The sequence below is a fragment of the Dermacentor albipictus genome, chromosome 1 (assembly GCF_038994185.2).
Source record: "Dermacentor albipictus isolate Rhodes 1998 colony chromosome 1, USDA_Dalb.pri_finalv2, whole genome shotgun sequence".
NCBI lineage: Eukaryota > Metazoa > Arthropoda > Arachnida > Ixodida > Ixodidae > Dermacentor > Dermacentor albipictus.
The window spans coordinates 388155875-388171556 of NC_091821.1; the positions used below are offsets into that span (position 1 = coordinate 388155875).

Here is a 15682-nt window from a genome sequence, read left to right on the forward strand (position 1 = left end):
ACAAAAAGCGAATCACTGTCCTCATGTCCTCCTTTGTGCAGATTGACAACGGAGCTGCCTCGTTTAACAGTCTGCTGCACTCTAATGACTAATGCGAGAATAAGAGTAACACGTTCCATAGAAGTGTTGCAGACGACACTAATTCAGCACTTGATATTAGCACTGTTACCAAACCCTAGTGTGAGAGATTGCAAGTCCCTTCACTTTTTTACTTCCCCTCGTACACACACACACAAACAATGCTAGACTATAAACCCGCGCTTTACGTCATTGTTAATAATATGCAGATGTGTGTCTAGAAAGTGCCGTTTCTTATTGCCAAATAGACATCATTGCTGCCAGAATACATATTTCGAGCTATGAGTAAACCGATTCGCTGTGCTGTAACCAATATTATCTCAAATCTTGTACTTTTGGTTTCATTAAAGGCAGTAGAATACTTGGAGGTAAAGCATGGCCAATGAAAATTGTGCTTTTTTATATACAATAATTTCTTATATCCCTATACCATATGCCAAGGTTAAAATATACTACAATCCAAGATGCACCTGCCTGCTATCCCTCATCAAATAATATGGTACAGAGACATCTTCATCTCCTTGACGACCAACCCACACACTGAACTTGAAAAATTAATGCAAAATTTAGAAGCCTAAAAAAATTATTAATATTGGGTTTTACATGCTAAAACCGATATCTGATTATAAGGCATGCCGTGGATATTTGACGTGAAATTTTGACCACCTGGGGTTCTTTAACGTGCACAGTACATGGGTGTTCACACATTTCGCCCCCATCGAAATGCGGCTGCTGTGGCCATGATTCGATCCCGCGACCTTGTGCTTAGCAGCCCAACACCTTAGCCACTAAGCAACCACAGCAGGTAATTTAGAAGCGTCTCTTAAGTAGTATTAAAAAGGGGGATCCAAGGAGAGAAGGACATTGAATACATAGGTAAAAGTATTTTCTTTAATAATGTCACATCCATCTGAAGAGACGACAACATGCAACATCTGCATGGACCATGCAGTCAACAGACAACCGGGAGGAAAGATAAACAATGCATGCCACATCTCATGTGAACACACTGGTGATAAAAAATAATGCTAGTACAGTCAATATGTGTTGCATAGTTGCACTTGCACTGTCACAGTACAAAATGCCTCACTGCATTAGAGCTGCGCTTTAAAGCTTGCGTAGCTGAGTTTTAAAAAAAGAAAATAAACTGCCCCTATATTCAGCACATATGAGTTTGTTTATTGTTACTCTTTACCTGTTCTACGAGACCACAGGGAATCATAAAAGCAATTTTGGCAAACAAGAAATTAACTTGAGTTTCCACAACTCTGTCTGCAAGCTATTGCTCTGTTGTGTGCAATGATGACCTGTTTCTCCCTTTCACAGGAGATGCTTTGTTTTTGCCCTTGTAAGATAAAAAAATTACATTGGCCACACTGGAAAGTGTATTATTCAAGAATCAATTACACATGCAAGCAAATTTCCAGGAAGAACACTCAAAAGTTGATCATGTGCATTTGAATAGTGAGAACATATTACAACTGTCGCATTTAGAAGACTTGCACCAACATATTCCTTTAGTGAAATTGCTGACCAGGGTAACTCCATGCATTCACAGGTTTCAATGAAAGGGAACTTTCACTAATTAAAGAAGTGTCGGTATACTTAAGCTACTACAAGCAACATGCTCTGCAGTTAACTGCACAGAAACAGCTAGTTGGCAGGTGGAGCCTGTCGGATATGCTTAAGGAACAGGCACCCATGACATCTGTCATGTTGCTCTGTTTTCTTTTTTTCATTCCACTTGCTCTAAACCCTTTTCAACATTTACGAATTTCTGTCCTAGCAAAACTAACGTTCCAAAAGAGCAAATGGTTAGTTCCTTGTGAAAATCAGTTCATACAACTGTAACTGTCAACAAAATATATATGTTCACTCAATGCTAAATGTAACTCCTTAAAACAATTCTTGTTTACAATTGCTTGCTCTAGATACACAACTTCTAGAAAACTTTATTTAATAAAGGAGGTACCGAGTGAGCAGGTAATGCCAGTTCCATCTGATTAGGTTTGCTAATGCACAAATTAAATGAAAATGCATGCGTTCACAACCAAAGAAAGGTAGGCGAGCGAGACAAGACCCACTGCCACAATGTCGGTGTTATATCACACATTCACGCTTATGGAAAAGCTCTTGTTAGTGTCCCTCCCTGTAGCTCCACTATCCAGTGCAAATGCGAATGCAACACCACAATCGGGTTTCAGCCACAGTACTGATGGGATGTAGGCACTGTCACCGTCAGCCATGACTGCACAACTGATCCCTGGCACCCAACACTACTTCCTAGACATCCATGTGGACCATGTAGCTGACGTCTTACCAGCGTTCGGAAAGCAATCCTGCAAATAAATATGAATTTCCAGTTTCACACCATCTGCAAACAAATAACTGCTATAGCTAGTACGATATTTTGTGAAGCACGCTCAAGTTCACTTTCAGTTGCACTAAACATTCACAGTGGTGCATAAACAATCCGTGCGTAACTGTCCATCTGATGTCATACTTATGTGTGAAATCACCCTGCTGAATGTGATCGTGTTTTGGAGCTTTCAGGAGAGCCTGTGCACCTGGTCAACCCAGCCTTGGCAATGCAAAAAACTGCAAACTACAATATGCCAGGCCATATACTTCAGCTTATTTCACTTCAGTCCAATCTCCCTCACACTGGCTATAAGTCAATACAGCCATCTTTTTTTCTGCACCTCTGGAGGGCAATCACTTTTGCCCTTTTTATCCTGTTTCACTCCATGCTGATTCAAACTCCAATAAACCTGGGTATTAGAATAAAAGCATGCTATCCTTTTTAAGCAGATGTAAGAAGCTGCCCTTACTTTAATCAAACAAATTTATTTCTTTCCTTCTTGTTCCTTTCCATTTACAGTCATTAATCAAAATTTTGGTTGCTTAGTTTTACAGACCTGCTCAGCTGTTCGGGCATCTCTGTTTCACTGCCACATGTTCCACAGAACCTATATTTAATGCCGATCAAAATTTTGGAGACTAGATTGTGCCTTGCTCAATCTTTCAGGAATACATGCACAATGTTGCCGACGTAGCAGCAGTGAACAAAGCTGACACCACTTGAATAGTTGCCTATACCCTTGACCTCACTAGCAATGCGATTACTTGGATTTCTGAGTGCCCTTTGGGCACTGAAGAAACCTATGTCAATTTGGCACCAAAGTGCAAATTTCTATTGCAGATTTGCCGATTGAATGGCACTGTTTAGGCTCAGATACAGATGACAAATTCACCACCAGCCAGCATCGAGCTGTTGCAGAAAGCACGCTGCTAATATCTTTACATATGTACCAGTAGTTATCAGCAAACATCCCCGAGATAATGCTCACAGGCTAGGCAGAACACTCATAGAAGTGGCAAGCAGGTCTGATTGAAACCAGTCAACTACCACAAGCACCTACCAAGATCATATAAGCGTGTACTACACAGTATGACACCTAGCTGGTGTGTATGAAAAAAGCTCCAAACTGGTTTCGATGCAACACAGCCTAAACTGCCAGCATTGCGCAGTGACAAGACTGCATTTGAAATTCACACTTCGCAGCATAGTAACTATGCACAACACTCATTGTGTGATGGGCAGGCAGGAAACAGGCTCATAGCCTCCAGTTTCATGAAATTTTAAGCTGGTATTGTTTCACTGCAGCACTACACTGAGCAAGAAAAGAAAAAAAAAACATGTAACCAAGTTTTACGTACTGTGTTGTAAAAAGCAACGAAATTCATTTTTCTGTGAAAGTTTTCCAGACTGTCTCTGGTAACCTCTGTGCCTGAAAAATCTGAGAACTTCTGTACACATCCCCTGCTTGAAAAAAGAGAGAGACATGCCAGCTGTCATTCAGCGATGGGATTCCTTGCTTTCTTTGTGTCTTGTCCACGAACCTAGGCTGAATGCTGCAATGATCGTGATCCCATCAGCTCAGAAGTAGCCCTTCAAACTCACAGAAGCTCGTGCACTTCACTTGAAGGGAGAAAGAGCCAGCTCACCTCAAAATTTGCCCTCAGTCACATTCATTCTTGACGGTGACCATAATGTGGTTTGTTTGGTAGATGAGGTACACTGCACTCACGAAAACTGCCTGTACTCTGGAAGAGAACGCATAGAGGTGATACAATAGCTCCTGCTACAATTTGTGCACTTTATGTGGCTAAAAAGTGCCTCAAATGTAGACTGAATGAAAATAATTGTGGCTAAAACCACACGAACCATTTTTCAGGCATATTTTTGATACGACATTGCCTGACATCAGTGGCATCGATAACTGCCACAGATTAACCACACTACATATATTGACATGCTACTGCTAGGTAATGCTACTTTAGGCGTAACAATTTAAGTAAACAACTGTATTTGCAAACCATCTATAGACATCTATGGGTATGAGCTGATTGATGCATTTCACAATTTGTACACATACATAATATTAAGAGAGAATCTTGTGTACTGTGCTGTCTTGATTGTGGGTAGTAAGCCACTCTCAAAAGTAGAGGACATCTGTATTGGTTAAGCACATTCCAGTGATGCAGGTGACGCTAGCCTCAGCCCTTTACTTAACGTCTGCCACTACTTAGAGTTACCTTGAAAATAAAATCTAAATTTAGGTCACAGCTCTATACATGTTGGCCGTTATTCCCCAGAGCAAATGAAATGCTGTAAAGTTGCTGTCTTAGCTACAACCAGAGAATGCAACAGCAGAGGCACATCAAAGGGAATCTGTAAACACAATGTCATCTTATCATTGTTGCTCATTTCATCTCTTCTAGAGTGCACAAGTTTGTGATCCTACCCATCAGTGGATCTGCTTCACTCACCCTTCCCTGTAATCTGACAAATGTTTGTGCAGTGATCATATACATGATCAAAACAGATGCCTCATTCAAGGCACAGATCTTGCTGCCACTAGATGCTCTGTGTGTGCATATGTAAAACACAAGTAATGCTGAGTGCCCAAGCCATCTTTGACACATGGTTGTGTCTCTCAAACGGCTTTGTGCTTGTGCATGTATCTGTCAGCTCCATTTCAAGCTGCAACAATTATGTACAGTTGGTACTATTGCCAGGTGAAGCGTTCTGCATACTGCTACTCACGGTTGTGTGCACCAGACCATGCTGTGTCCATTTACTGCTAGAGCACATATGGGCCTTTACCTCTGTGTCTGTGTGGGGTGTACATTTACTAAAACAGCTGTTTAGAGTCATCTGCCATGTTTGCTGTCATCGTCAAGCCCCCGCAATCATTGTTGCTGTGACATTGTACCTTCTACTCTACCCTACTATAGTGCTATAGTGCTACTTGCCGCAGGTGGGAACTGCATCCAGAACCTTCGTATTCCGCGTGTGATGTTCTACCAATTGGTTGTGGGTCCGGTTCCCACCTGCAGCAACTTGTTTTTTCATCCACTTTGTATTCCATTAATTTATCGTTTCTTTATTTCATTTATTAAGCACAAATAATTTCCCCTATGTTGTCCTTGGTGTCAGTGTTTGTTGGCTTCTTATGATATGACTGATAAATATTGGGCCCCTCGGTTAACCCCCTTTCTTCTCGTTGATTATTAAAATTTAGGCAGATAGTGTTTTTCAAATAATCATATGCCAAACTCTAGGGTTGGCTTAGTTTCGAGGATGTTAAAATACGCGCAGGCTGCAATTTAAAATGATAAGTATGGTGCATAGCTAGCGTCATCTAGAAATGTCAGTATCACAGCCGGTATTAGTCAAGCCAGTAGCCAACTGAAGTATACGAACTGTACGAGTGACGTTGCTATTTTGACCTGCGTCGTATCGGAGTGCGGCATGGCGTTATCGTAATGACACCAAACAGGCGATCTCACTACAGTGCCAGCTTCAAACAAAAAGTTGTGCTAGCCGCAGAGGCATCGTCAAACATTCAAGCCAGGCGGGACTTCAGCATCGATGAGAAAAATGTCCGCCGTTGGAGGGGGGCAACAGGGGATGCTTCTTGCGTGTGCCGCAACGAGGAGATGACAACAATAAGGAAAATAAGCGTGCTACAACCAAGATCACGCTGCGTTTCGATGCGTGCAAGCCATGCTGCACTGTATGCGCATGCATAGGCGCATGGGCGTGAGCTTGCGCTCGTCTGCAAGCGTGCATGTGGTCTGGGCTATAGCGACGAGGCAAGCAGCGATGGTAACATAGAGTGAGTTCATCATGTTCATATTAAGTAAATGCTGTTTTCATTTTGTAAATGCTGTCCTCCCTTTATTGTTCGGCCTACATTAAAGGCAAGTTCTTTTATTTTTCTGGCTTCGGACATTCGGGGGTTGGCTTAGAATTGGGGCCGGGCTAGATTCGAGTAAATATGGTAACTTGTAGATGACTGAAGAGTGTATTACCCTACCTCAAATGAAACCCCTTGTAATTAACATGTGATAGGAACTTGTAAAGCTGAACTAGTGTTCTCCACTCGTGCAAAACACTACTTCCAGCTATAAAAGCTTTAATACATCCCCATCACCAAAAAGGCCAAATGTGTTAACCAACAGGTCACAAGAGTTCAGACTTTGCCCATTTAAACCCAGAGAGTTCACAACAAGCTCACCGCCCATATTCGAGATGATCACTTTATCTCTCAACAATGAGCATACCTCATGCACATTTAGTGCTGCTTGCACAGTCTATGATAAGGGAAGCAAGCTGAATATTGTCATTATCTCTACACAACAGAGTTTTGGTTGTACAGGTGAGTGATAAAAATTGTGACAAAAACAAGATGAGACAGTGTATAAAGAGGAGGATCATGATGAAAAGATGGCATCACCTTGCTTTAATCCCTGCAATAAATTTCACATATGCCTACTTCACAGTTGCCTCCGAGTTGCATCTGATGTATACCCTACCTACACAATCACCGAAGTGCTTCAAATCCATGCTATTGCCGAGTAGGATGATCCAATCGTGATAAGATTTGCAAGTGTGCTAAGATGAAAGTAGAGATCAGTTGCCCTGTGTGTTCTGCACTGCTGAAATGTGCAACTGCACCAATTAGCCTGATTTTACATCACGCTGAAGATTCAACAGTGCACATTAAAATGTACACATGTATGCATACATACATACACATATACACATTCATACACATACATGTACTGCTTACATGGTGCACTACAATGAAAAAGACAGAAATGGAGGGTTTTTAAACTTGCACTTACTGCCCCTCCTTGAAGAATTCCTTTAGAGTGTTACTGAAGCGCTTAGAGTACTTTACAAACTCCCGTTTCCGATGTTCCAATGCCTGTAACAAACAAGGATAAACACATTAGAGCAAACAACACGCATCAACTTCTCTTCCAGCTAGAAAGACAATAAACTTGCAGTATTTTAAGCTGTGTGCTTAGCAAGTCCACTTATTTTAGCACTAAAACTATGGGAGAAATTTCCATGTCAGTTAGACTACGTACAACATTGTAGTTCATGACTTTTCCAAGTGAAGCCGTGTCGAGTGCTGACAACCGTTCAAAGAAGTTGTTGGGATGTGGTAGTCAGGATGTCAAACTGAACCGAAACCGAAAACCATACCCAAACCAGAATTCTAGCTGAAAATGAACCCGAACTAATATTCTTAGAACATGCCTGCACTTGAACTAAAAAGCATAAGAATGGTTACCGGTTCGGCACGAAACAGTTCAAGCATATAAGGTGCAAACATAATACATAAGTGATTGTTCAAACTAGTTACTTTTCAGATGGCGCAGCTCAAGAGAAGACTGTTATGACTAATGAGTTCCGTTATGCGAGAGAATGAAGACAGTAAGTACGTGCTGTAACTATACGGCCACCTTGGCAGAGACACTCGCAATTAAAGAGTCAGCCATGCCAGTCATATTCTTTTGCCGAAACAGTGTTTCAGAAACATTGCAGAACCATTGTTTCTGTTGAAGTTTTCACTTGAGCCAGCTCGCCACTGTTACAAGATAGACCATAAAATGCACGAGCCAGGACACAAGGAGCACAAAAAATACTGTGTCCCTGAGAAGAGAAAATGAGAGTACTAATTAGTAATCAACACAGCTTCCCGTAACAATAACCATGCAGTTGTTAATGATTGCAGTCACCTTTTCGGTATGTGGTAGCAACGACTGTAAATGGCACAGGAAATGTGCTTTTGTTGCGTGTTGTGGTTCACGCATGTTAAAGAACCCCAGATGGTCGAAATTAATCTGCAGTCTCCCACTATGGCATGCCTCATAATCATGTTGTAGTTTTTGACACGTAAAACCACAGAATTATTTTTTTTATCCGCGCACTACATTCGTAAACTGCATGTTGTTGGGAAATATATTGCTTGAAAAATACCCCATAAAAAAAAAAATCTTATCAGGATGCTTTGGCAGCTTTTCGATAGGTCAGTTTCGCTGTTATCGCTAGAATCATGGTGATGGCAACAGCGCGAAAGGTTTATCTGAGCTACCTGAGCAGTGTGCATTGTGCTTCAAACAAGTGTACAAAGAACCAAAAAAAAAAAGAGCCCAGTGTGGAACCGCGCAGCTGCTGTTTGAATTGTGAGCATGTCAATGTCTGGATCTATGCAGAGTCTTCAAGGATGCCAATGAACCTCCCCCACCCACATGCTGGCTTTATGTATCAGTAGTGTCAAGCTCAAGCACCAAAGCCATATTGCAGCAATGGCAACGTAAGCAGCCGCCTCTCAGACAGTACAACGCTAGCCATAGAACACCTATGACCAACACGCCACGAAATACTTCTATCCCTCCTCCTTGTTTCTCTAATGCTGCTCGTTTTCCAAGCCGAGTCCACACTTCGTGCCTATGCAACACAATGAAGGGGCTCTGGAGAGAAAAAGGGCAGCAGCGGCGAGAGACTGGCTAGCGAGCACAAAGCATTGGTGTCGTGTAAGAATTGTATTCCTTGGGGAAGTTTTTGCTTTCACTCTAGTGACAGAAGTCAGGCACCACAGCATCGGCGGGGTCATGAGAAGGGTTGGAGACCGGAAGCAAATCGAGCACTCAGTTTGGCTAGATCAGTTATCGCTTCCACTCTGCGCTCGGTCAACCTTTCCTTCACTCCCCTTGTTTCTAACAAATGTAATGCCTGGACTGCCTGTTGATGCATTGGTGCCGCTGCGTTCATCTCAATGTCGTGTCTTTGCAAACATTTTTTAACTACGTGAATAAACTATCACAGAGGGAGCACACAAGAACAGGCACTGTTATGTCTTTGCATCAGCCAGGCTGCATATCTACACTTGTCGCACTTTGTATCATAACTGATACTCTTTTGCATCTGCAAAGCATCCTGCCCTTCGAGATGCTCAGTGTCCAGCGCTATATACGAGAACGGCGAGGTGAGCCTGACATTTATTGGTGCTTTCTTGTATCTTAGTTAAATTAGGCGTCATGCTACTTTAGACTTTTTTATGCAGAATTCAGGCCACATCTTATTTCACTTAACAAGGCAGACTACGCGAGTGTACTGCACAGCGTTAGCAAGATATTTGTAAAATCGAGTGAGAGCAACAATAGCTACGGTGCTTCTTCCTTTACTTTTATCCTTTGAGACAAAATTTATTCTCTTACGAGGTACTTTGAGCTGTTCACTTGATGATCATGCTGCCTGCCCATTATATGATCATCTGCACTGTTGATTTGTGTGCACTGCGATGCATAAAAAATGAAGTGCTTGGTTATGTTTTTAGACTAGTTTACATCATTTTTCTTCAAGATTATCACTTGTCATCCCTTGCCAAGTGTTAAATTAGTAGAATTTACTTCATGACCTTTATATATATATATATATATATATATATAGTCATACAATGAGAAGCCAACAAACACTGACACCAAGTACAACATAGGGGAAATTGCATGGGCTTAATAAATGAAATAAAGTAATGATAAATTAATAGAAATTAAAGTGGATGAAAAAACAACTTGCCGCAGGTGGGAACCGAACCCACAACCTGCGCATGTCGCGTGTGATGCTCTACCAATTGAGCTACCGCGGCGACGTTTCCCCATCCACTTTCTTGTGTATTTATGTGTACTAGTAGAACCCTGGGAGAGTTAGCCAGCGCCCCCACTCACAGACCTTGGCGGCGGACGTGGAACGTCTTTTTTGCCGCAGGCGTCATGAGAACGCGATCTTTTAGGGTGAAGGCAACTGGTCAATAAACCCACATATGCTACCTGAAGGCATCAATGTTGCGGGATTCGAGACCCTCGTTATGTAATAAACGAGAAGAAAGGGGGTTAACCGAGGGACCCGATATTTATTAGTCATATAATGAGAAGCCAACAAACTTGGTGTCAGTGTTTGTTGGCTTCTCATTATACGACTAATAAATATCGGGTCCCTCGGTTAACCCCCTTTCTTCTCGTTTATATATATATATATATATATATATATATATATATATATATATATATATATATATATATATATATATATATATATATATATATATATATATATATATATATTCAAGACAAAGATTGTTTATTTATTTTTTTAGGTTTGAAATATTATATAGCTATTACCAATGTGAAATTTACAAAGAAGAAAAAAAAAGCATAAGATAACGGACGTGAGAATTTCGTTTACAAATATGTGCCTCCCTTTCTTCTTACTTGCAATTTGATTAGAAAATTTTGCTTTTCGAACACCCCTATAAATTTCTACTGTTCTGCCCATACTCAGTGTGGATGACAATAAAAGGAAATGCAGGAAAGAGGGAGGACGTGTTGAGGCCCCGCACCGCATACTCTTGCAACGACAGTGCCTAAGATGACTGGCTTTATATTTAACATTAAACTTCACTGATATTTATGTAAAAAAACATTGATCTCTGTCTCCCATGTGTTAGTGAGCCCATTTCTTCAATCTCCTGACACAGCCAGCTCATGCGCCATGCGGAAAAGTTGATAGCACTCTGCAGCATTTTGCCATACAGTAGGATAAAAGTTTACCGGGCTGAACCGGTTTGCGAACCAGTTCAGTGTTGCGAACCAGTTCAAGAACCGTTTAAAATGTTTATTTATCCAAACCAGAATGAAAATCGGAACGTGCTGAACCTGAACCCAAGCAAGTATTATTACCGGTGGTAGCATGCAGGTCTGCATTGGAGATATATCTCATTCCCTCAACACACACTATTACACTATTCAGCTTGTACAAAAACTAATAAATTGGAAGTATCTAGTGTAAAGCAGCAGCATGCTATCATATCTGCATATGTTTTCTTTAACCTAACCACTTTCTGGTAGAGATTAACACTTCTTTTCACTTCAGTTTCGTTTCTCAGTTGCTCCTGCATCGACATGGATAGTAGACTCAGTAAAAAATTCTACATATTTACACACTAGTATTACAGTTTAAACATCTAGCATGAATGTCTATTCCACTGTTTTCTTTTTCAATTTCCACTCAATTATAAGTACAACACAAAAAAGAATAACCACCTGCTTCCTGTATGGAGATGGAATATAGGTAGAAACATCATTAACAGCATCCAACAATTTCTTGATTGCACTGGCGATCTCCCTGCAAGATAAAGTTTATGGTCAGTGAAGATGCCCCCACAACAGGTCTCTCAACAACTCAAATTCAAAGAGAAAGCGTACATGTGATCCTGGCGTAAGTTTCAATTTAACTCAGTCAGAGGTCATGTTTATAGTTGCCGGTTTGAGCATTACTACTGTGGACTACGGGCGTGTGCTGTCCGACAGGATGCATAACAAAATTGTGGCAAATGCCATGCAGTGTGCAAGAAACCTTCTCAAGAAATTTAAAATATGCACTAAATTTTGGTGATGTAAGCCCACACAGTACAGTTTCAAATATTTTTGAAGTATTTTTATTGGCAGAAATTTACAGACATTCCTTTAAGCCTACAGAAGCACCTCCAAAGGCACACTACTTAAAGTTTGGGATTCAGACAGGTAACCTCTCTCGGTTTCCTAACTGCATAGGGCACTAGAGTAGTCAGCTGCTCATACCAAAAGTATGCTGTTCTCTCCCCCTTTCCCACTTATGAAAACACAATAAAGAAAGTTATTTCTCGCCAAAGTTCAGCAACCATACACATAGATGTGGAACTACCCCTCACACTCACTTAATTGTGTCCAAGAATGTCTTGCGATCATTGATTTCATCAGGGATACGACTGAGAACTTTCTTAAGGTATGATGCACGCCGGTTGAATTCTTGGAAGGCATCCTCTGTCCTAGAGCACTTTAGGTCTGCAAAGCAAATTGTTAGAAATGCTGTTAAGGACACACGGAAAATGCACGCACCTAGATTTATGCACCACTCAACAAACATTACAGCACGAGACAACTCCCATGCAGAATTTAATAACTTATTTACACTGCTTGAAACTGATCTTTGCCACATCTTTCAATAATGCAGTGTTTCTTGAACTGTGGTTTCTGGCAGCAAAGAATCCCCTAGAAAGTTCAAGGGGCACATAGAGGCAGCTGTGGAAAGTCCAAAGTCTGATCCTAAGCCGATCTTCTGAAAGGGCAAGAAAAATGCCTGAATATGTATTTGCAGAGACTTCCTGTATATGACTTAATATTTGCCAGGCCTTCTCACAATATGTGCGCATGGCCTGCAATTTAGAAAGATCTGGCCTCTCAAACAGTTCCCGCTTGTGTCACAATCCTGTCACAATCTAGTGGCTGCCAGCTGCCAAAGCTGAACCTGCTGAGAATGTGTAGTACTGAGCTCATGAATAAAAAGGCGTTAGTATCTAGGTAAAGCAGCATTCTCCACATTCACCCATCAAATACAACGGTGAGGTTGATGCTGAACGGGATCTGCAATTTTGAAACTTTTCTCGGTGCCTCTGCTAACACAACATACTGTTTCAATAAAACTTGACTGGAAATAAAAAAATTCTGGGGTTTTAAGTTCCAAAACCATGATTTGATTATGAAGCAGGTCGTAGCAGGGAACTCCAGATTCATTTTGACCCCTTTGAGTTCTTTAATGTGCAACCAATGCACAGTACATGGGCGTACTTGCATTTCACCCCCACCGAAATGCAGCCGCCACGGCCGGGATTCGATCCCGCCCCCTCAGGCATAGTAGTGCAATGCCTTAGCCACTACACAACCATGACAGGTAACTGGTAATGAAAGATGATGCATCCAAACATATGTGCAGTATAGGAGTTTCAAATACGTTTTTGGTTGTCACAGTACTAGCTTAATGCTCTTTTAGGTATGCCTTTATATAAAGCTAAGCATACATATAGACCTTCGAGCAGGTAATGGGGCCCCAGACAACAAAGTTTGAGAATTGCTGCAATCGTACTGATGTTATACGTACCTTCATTGTCAGGAATCGACCCTTGAAGTTTCAGCAAGCATTCCGTAACATTCACGGAAACGTCAGTCTCTTTAATCAGTCCCATCACAAGGTCATATAAAAAACCAGGATGTTCCACTTCAACCTTTAAAAAAATAAGCACATACACTGATGGTTTACAGCACATGTGACAGTTGTCTACCACACACTTAAGGTTATCAAGTACAAAGGGTTTTCATCGCTACGCCTTTTAAACAAGTGAATAATCATCAACAATGTTTGGCCCTTGGCACCAGACATCATACACCATTTAACTGCAGATGCTGTGGTTAGTATGGTTTAATCATATTAATGTGTAGTTGTGACACTTGGTCATGGTGGCATCAACCATTTTATTCCGATTCAAATGAAATTTTTCTTTATTTTGCTGAATAATGCAGTTTAATGTAGCAAAGCTCTACACACAAACATACGCAGGGCTTTCTTGTTTAACTTGTACATACAGCTGACACCTATTGCAGTAAGCTGTCTGCTAGCATTGGCAATGTAACGTGACATACTGCCATGTCTCCTTGAATAATTGACGAGATCAAAAGATAGAAGACCCTGACGCTCACCTTGGTGACGGCTCCTTTTAAAGTTTGGGCTGCCCCTAGATCTTTTCTTTCCAACTGTGAGTAAAAGCACAGACAAACAAGTATAAGAACACATTCGAAGCACTTACAGCTGCATGGAGGAGTGCAGACCGCGAAGTTGTCAGCAATATAGAAAGATGACCCGAGGCTACGGCAAGGAAAACGGACGAGCGATTTCGGTCTATTCCCGCTTCCGGCAATGGCCCCGCGCATTGGCGTTTCAAGTAAAACGCAGAGAAACGGACTTGAGCAGTGGAAATGGACTGTGCATGAACGCTTCGTGTCGGAAGGTCAGTACACACCTCAGAAAGCCCTCTTGCAGAAAGGCCAACAACAGCGGCCGTCCTACACAAGCAGTGCTAGCACAGCATCCCTTCGGCAGCCCCTTTTTTTTTAAATTTTATCAGTTATTCTGGCGACAGGAAACGATGACAACTAGAACGAAACAACATATGGAGCCAAGTTTAATATGACAGCCGAAGTCGGGGTGTAGAGTTGGTGACTGCGGTAGGCGATAGCGTGATATCGTTGACAGCTTGAAGCGGAAAGGCGCCGCGGAAACGCACTTACTTTGTCCAATATAGGACGGATCAGCACTGGAAGCACGAGGGACGAGACAGGAGACTCTTCTCCCATTGTCATGCTTCGGGTGTTGTGCTCTGGACCCGATGACACGCCGAAGAAAGCGAGATCGATTTCACGATCAGCTGAAGTTTTGCCGACGACCTACGCTGCTGGCCCGATTAACATCGCCACTTGTCACTTTCGGCGCGTCGCCGCCTAGTGACGCGCCAATCGCGTGCGCTACTTCCGGTGTCGGAGCGGAAAAGAGAGGAAGATGCGACGTCGTCTGCTACCGGCGCGTGCCCGTCAAAAGATTTCCCCGTCCAGGCGCTGCAGTGTCTCAAACGCAAAATTTTTTGTCGCACCACATTCAGGTCGGGCTAACAGAAAAAAATTTACTCGCCTGACTTCTTTCTGTTTGCCAGAGTTTATCAACAGGATGTAATATGACAATCTTTCAAAACAGTGTCGCAGAACTTAATAGTACTAAAAATTAGAGACGAGGTTTACTGACATCGGACAATGATCTGCGAATTGGCATATGACAATGCTGGATGCAATCTGAGCCATTAACTTCTTTGCGCTGCTTCAAGTGAAAGTAGACCATCAATTAAAGATGCACGCAACAATTTATATGATTTGATAACCTACATTCTGATCCTAAGCCAGCATTCAATAATGTCATATGTGTCAGCGTATTAAAGAAAAAGAAAACGCGACAACGTTGTGCGCGAAGGGCTCTGCTTGCGCCACACGCATCACAGGCTACAACAACAACTACTATGCTTCTTGAGAACGCCTTCCTCACATTGACCAAACATTTCCTTCCGCCTGAGTTATATCACGACGATCGCTGTGCCAGGTGACACAACCCAAGCGGAGAGCAGGAAAAGAACCTGTTTTCGTGACCTGTCGCTTGTATTAAAGCCGTCGAAGCAAAGGTAGCACGCACGGCACGACGACAGCGCGTGGAAAGGGCGAAAAGCAAACGCACATGCACTTCTTCGGTTTCATCGATACTCTCTTTCTTGCGTAGGGCAAACATACGCACCCGTGCTAAATGTGCGAGAGAAGCCCTGGCCCGGGCTTG

At 42.0% G+C, this 15682-nt stretch overlaps 1 protein-coding gene across 1 annotated transcript; it reads right to left on the bottom strand.

The window, feature by feature from the left end:
- Window positions 1–947: 947 nt before the first annotated feature.
- On the bottom strand, window positions 948–14804 carry Ccm3 (programmed cell death protein 10 Ccm3). The gene is made up of 8 exons (XM_065450513.2): window positions 14599–14804; window positions 14011–14064; window positions 13415–13538; window positions 12195–12321; window positions 11542–11623; window positions 7276–7358; window positions 4087–4185; window positions 948–2417 (listed from the first exon to the last, which is right to left on the bottom strand). Exons 1-7 carry the CDS (start codon window positions 14668–14670, stop codon window positions 4101–4103), a joined length of 627 nt encoding a protein of 208 aa, XP_065306585.1. The 5' UTR covers window positions 14671–14804; the 3' UTR covers window positions 948–2417; window positions 4087–4100.
- Between the last annotated feature and the right edge of the window lie 878 nt (window positions 14805–15682).

What these genes read in the sequence shown, in the direction of transcription:
- Ccm3 (XM_065450513.2), bottom strand. Translation starts at nt 14,670, where the DNA reads ATGACAATGGGAGAAGAGTCTCCTGTCTCGTCCCTCGTGCTTCCAGTG. An exon ending in CATCTCCATACAGGAAGCAG is followed by an intron (nt 7,359 to 11,541) that starts GTGGTTATTCTT and finishes TGTTTGTTACAG; the next exon opens with GCATTGGAACATCGGAAACG. An exon ending in GAATTCTTCAAGGAGGGGCA is followed by an intron (nt 4,186 to 7,275) that starts GTAAGTGCAAGT and finishes GTTCTCTTCCAG; the next exon opens with AGTACAGGCAGTTTTCGTGA.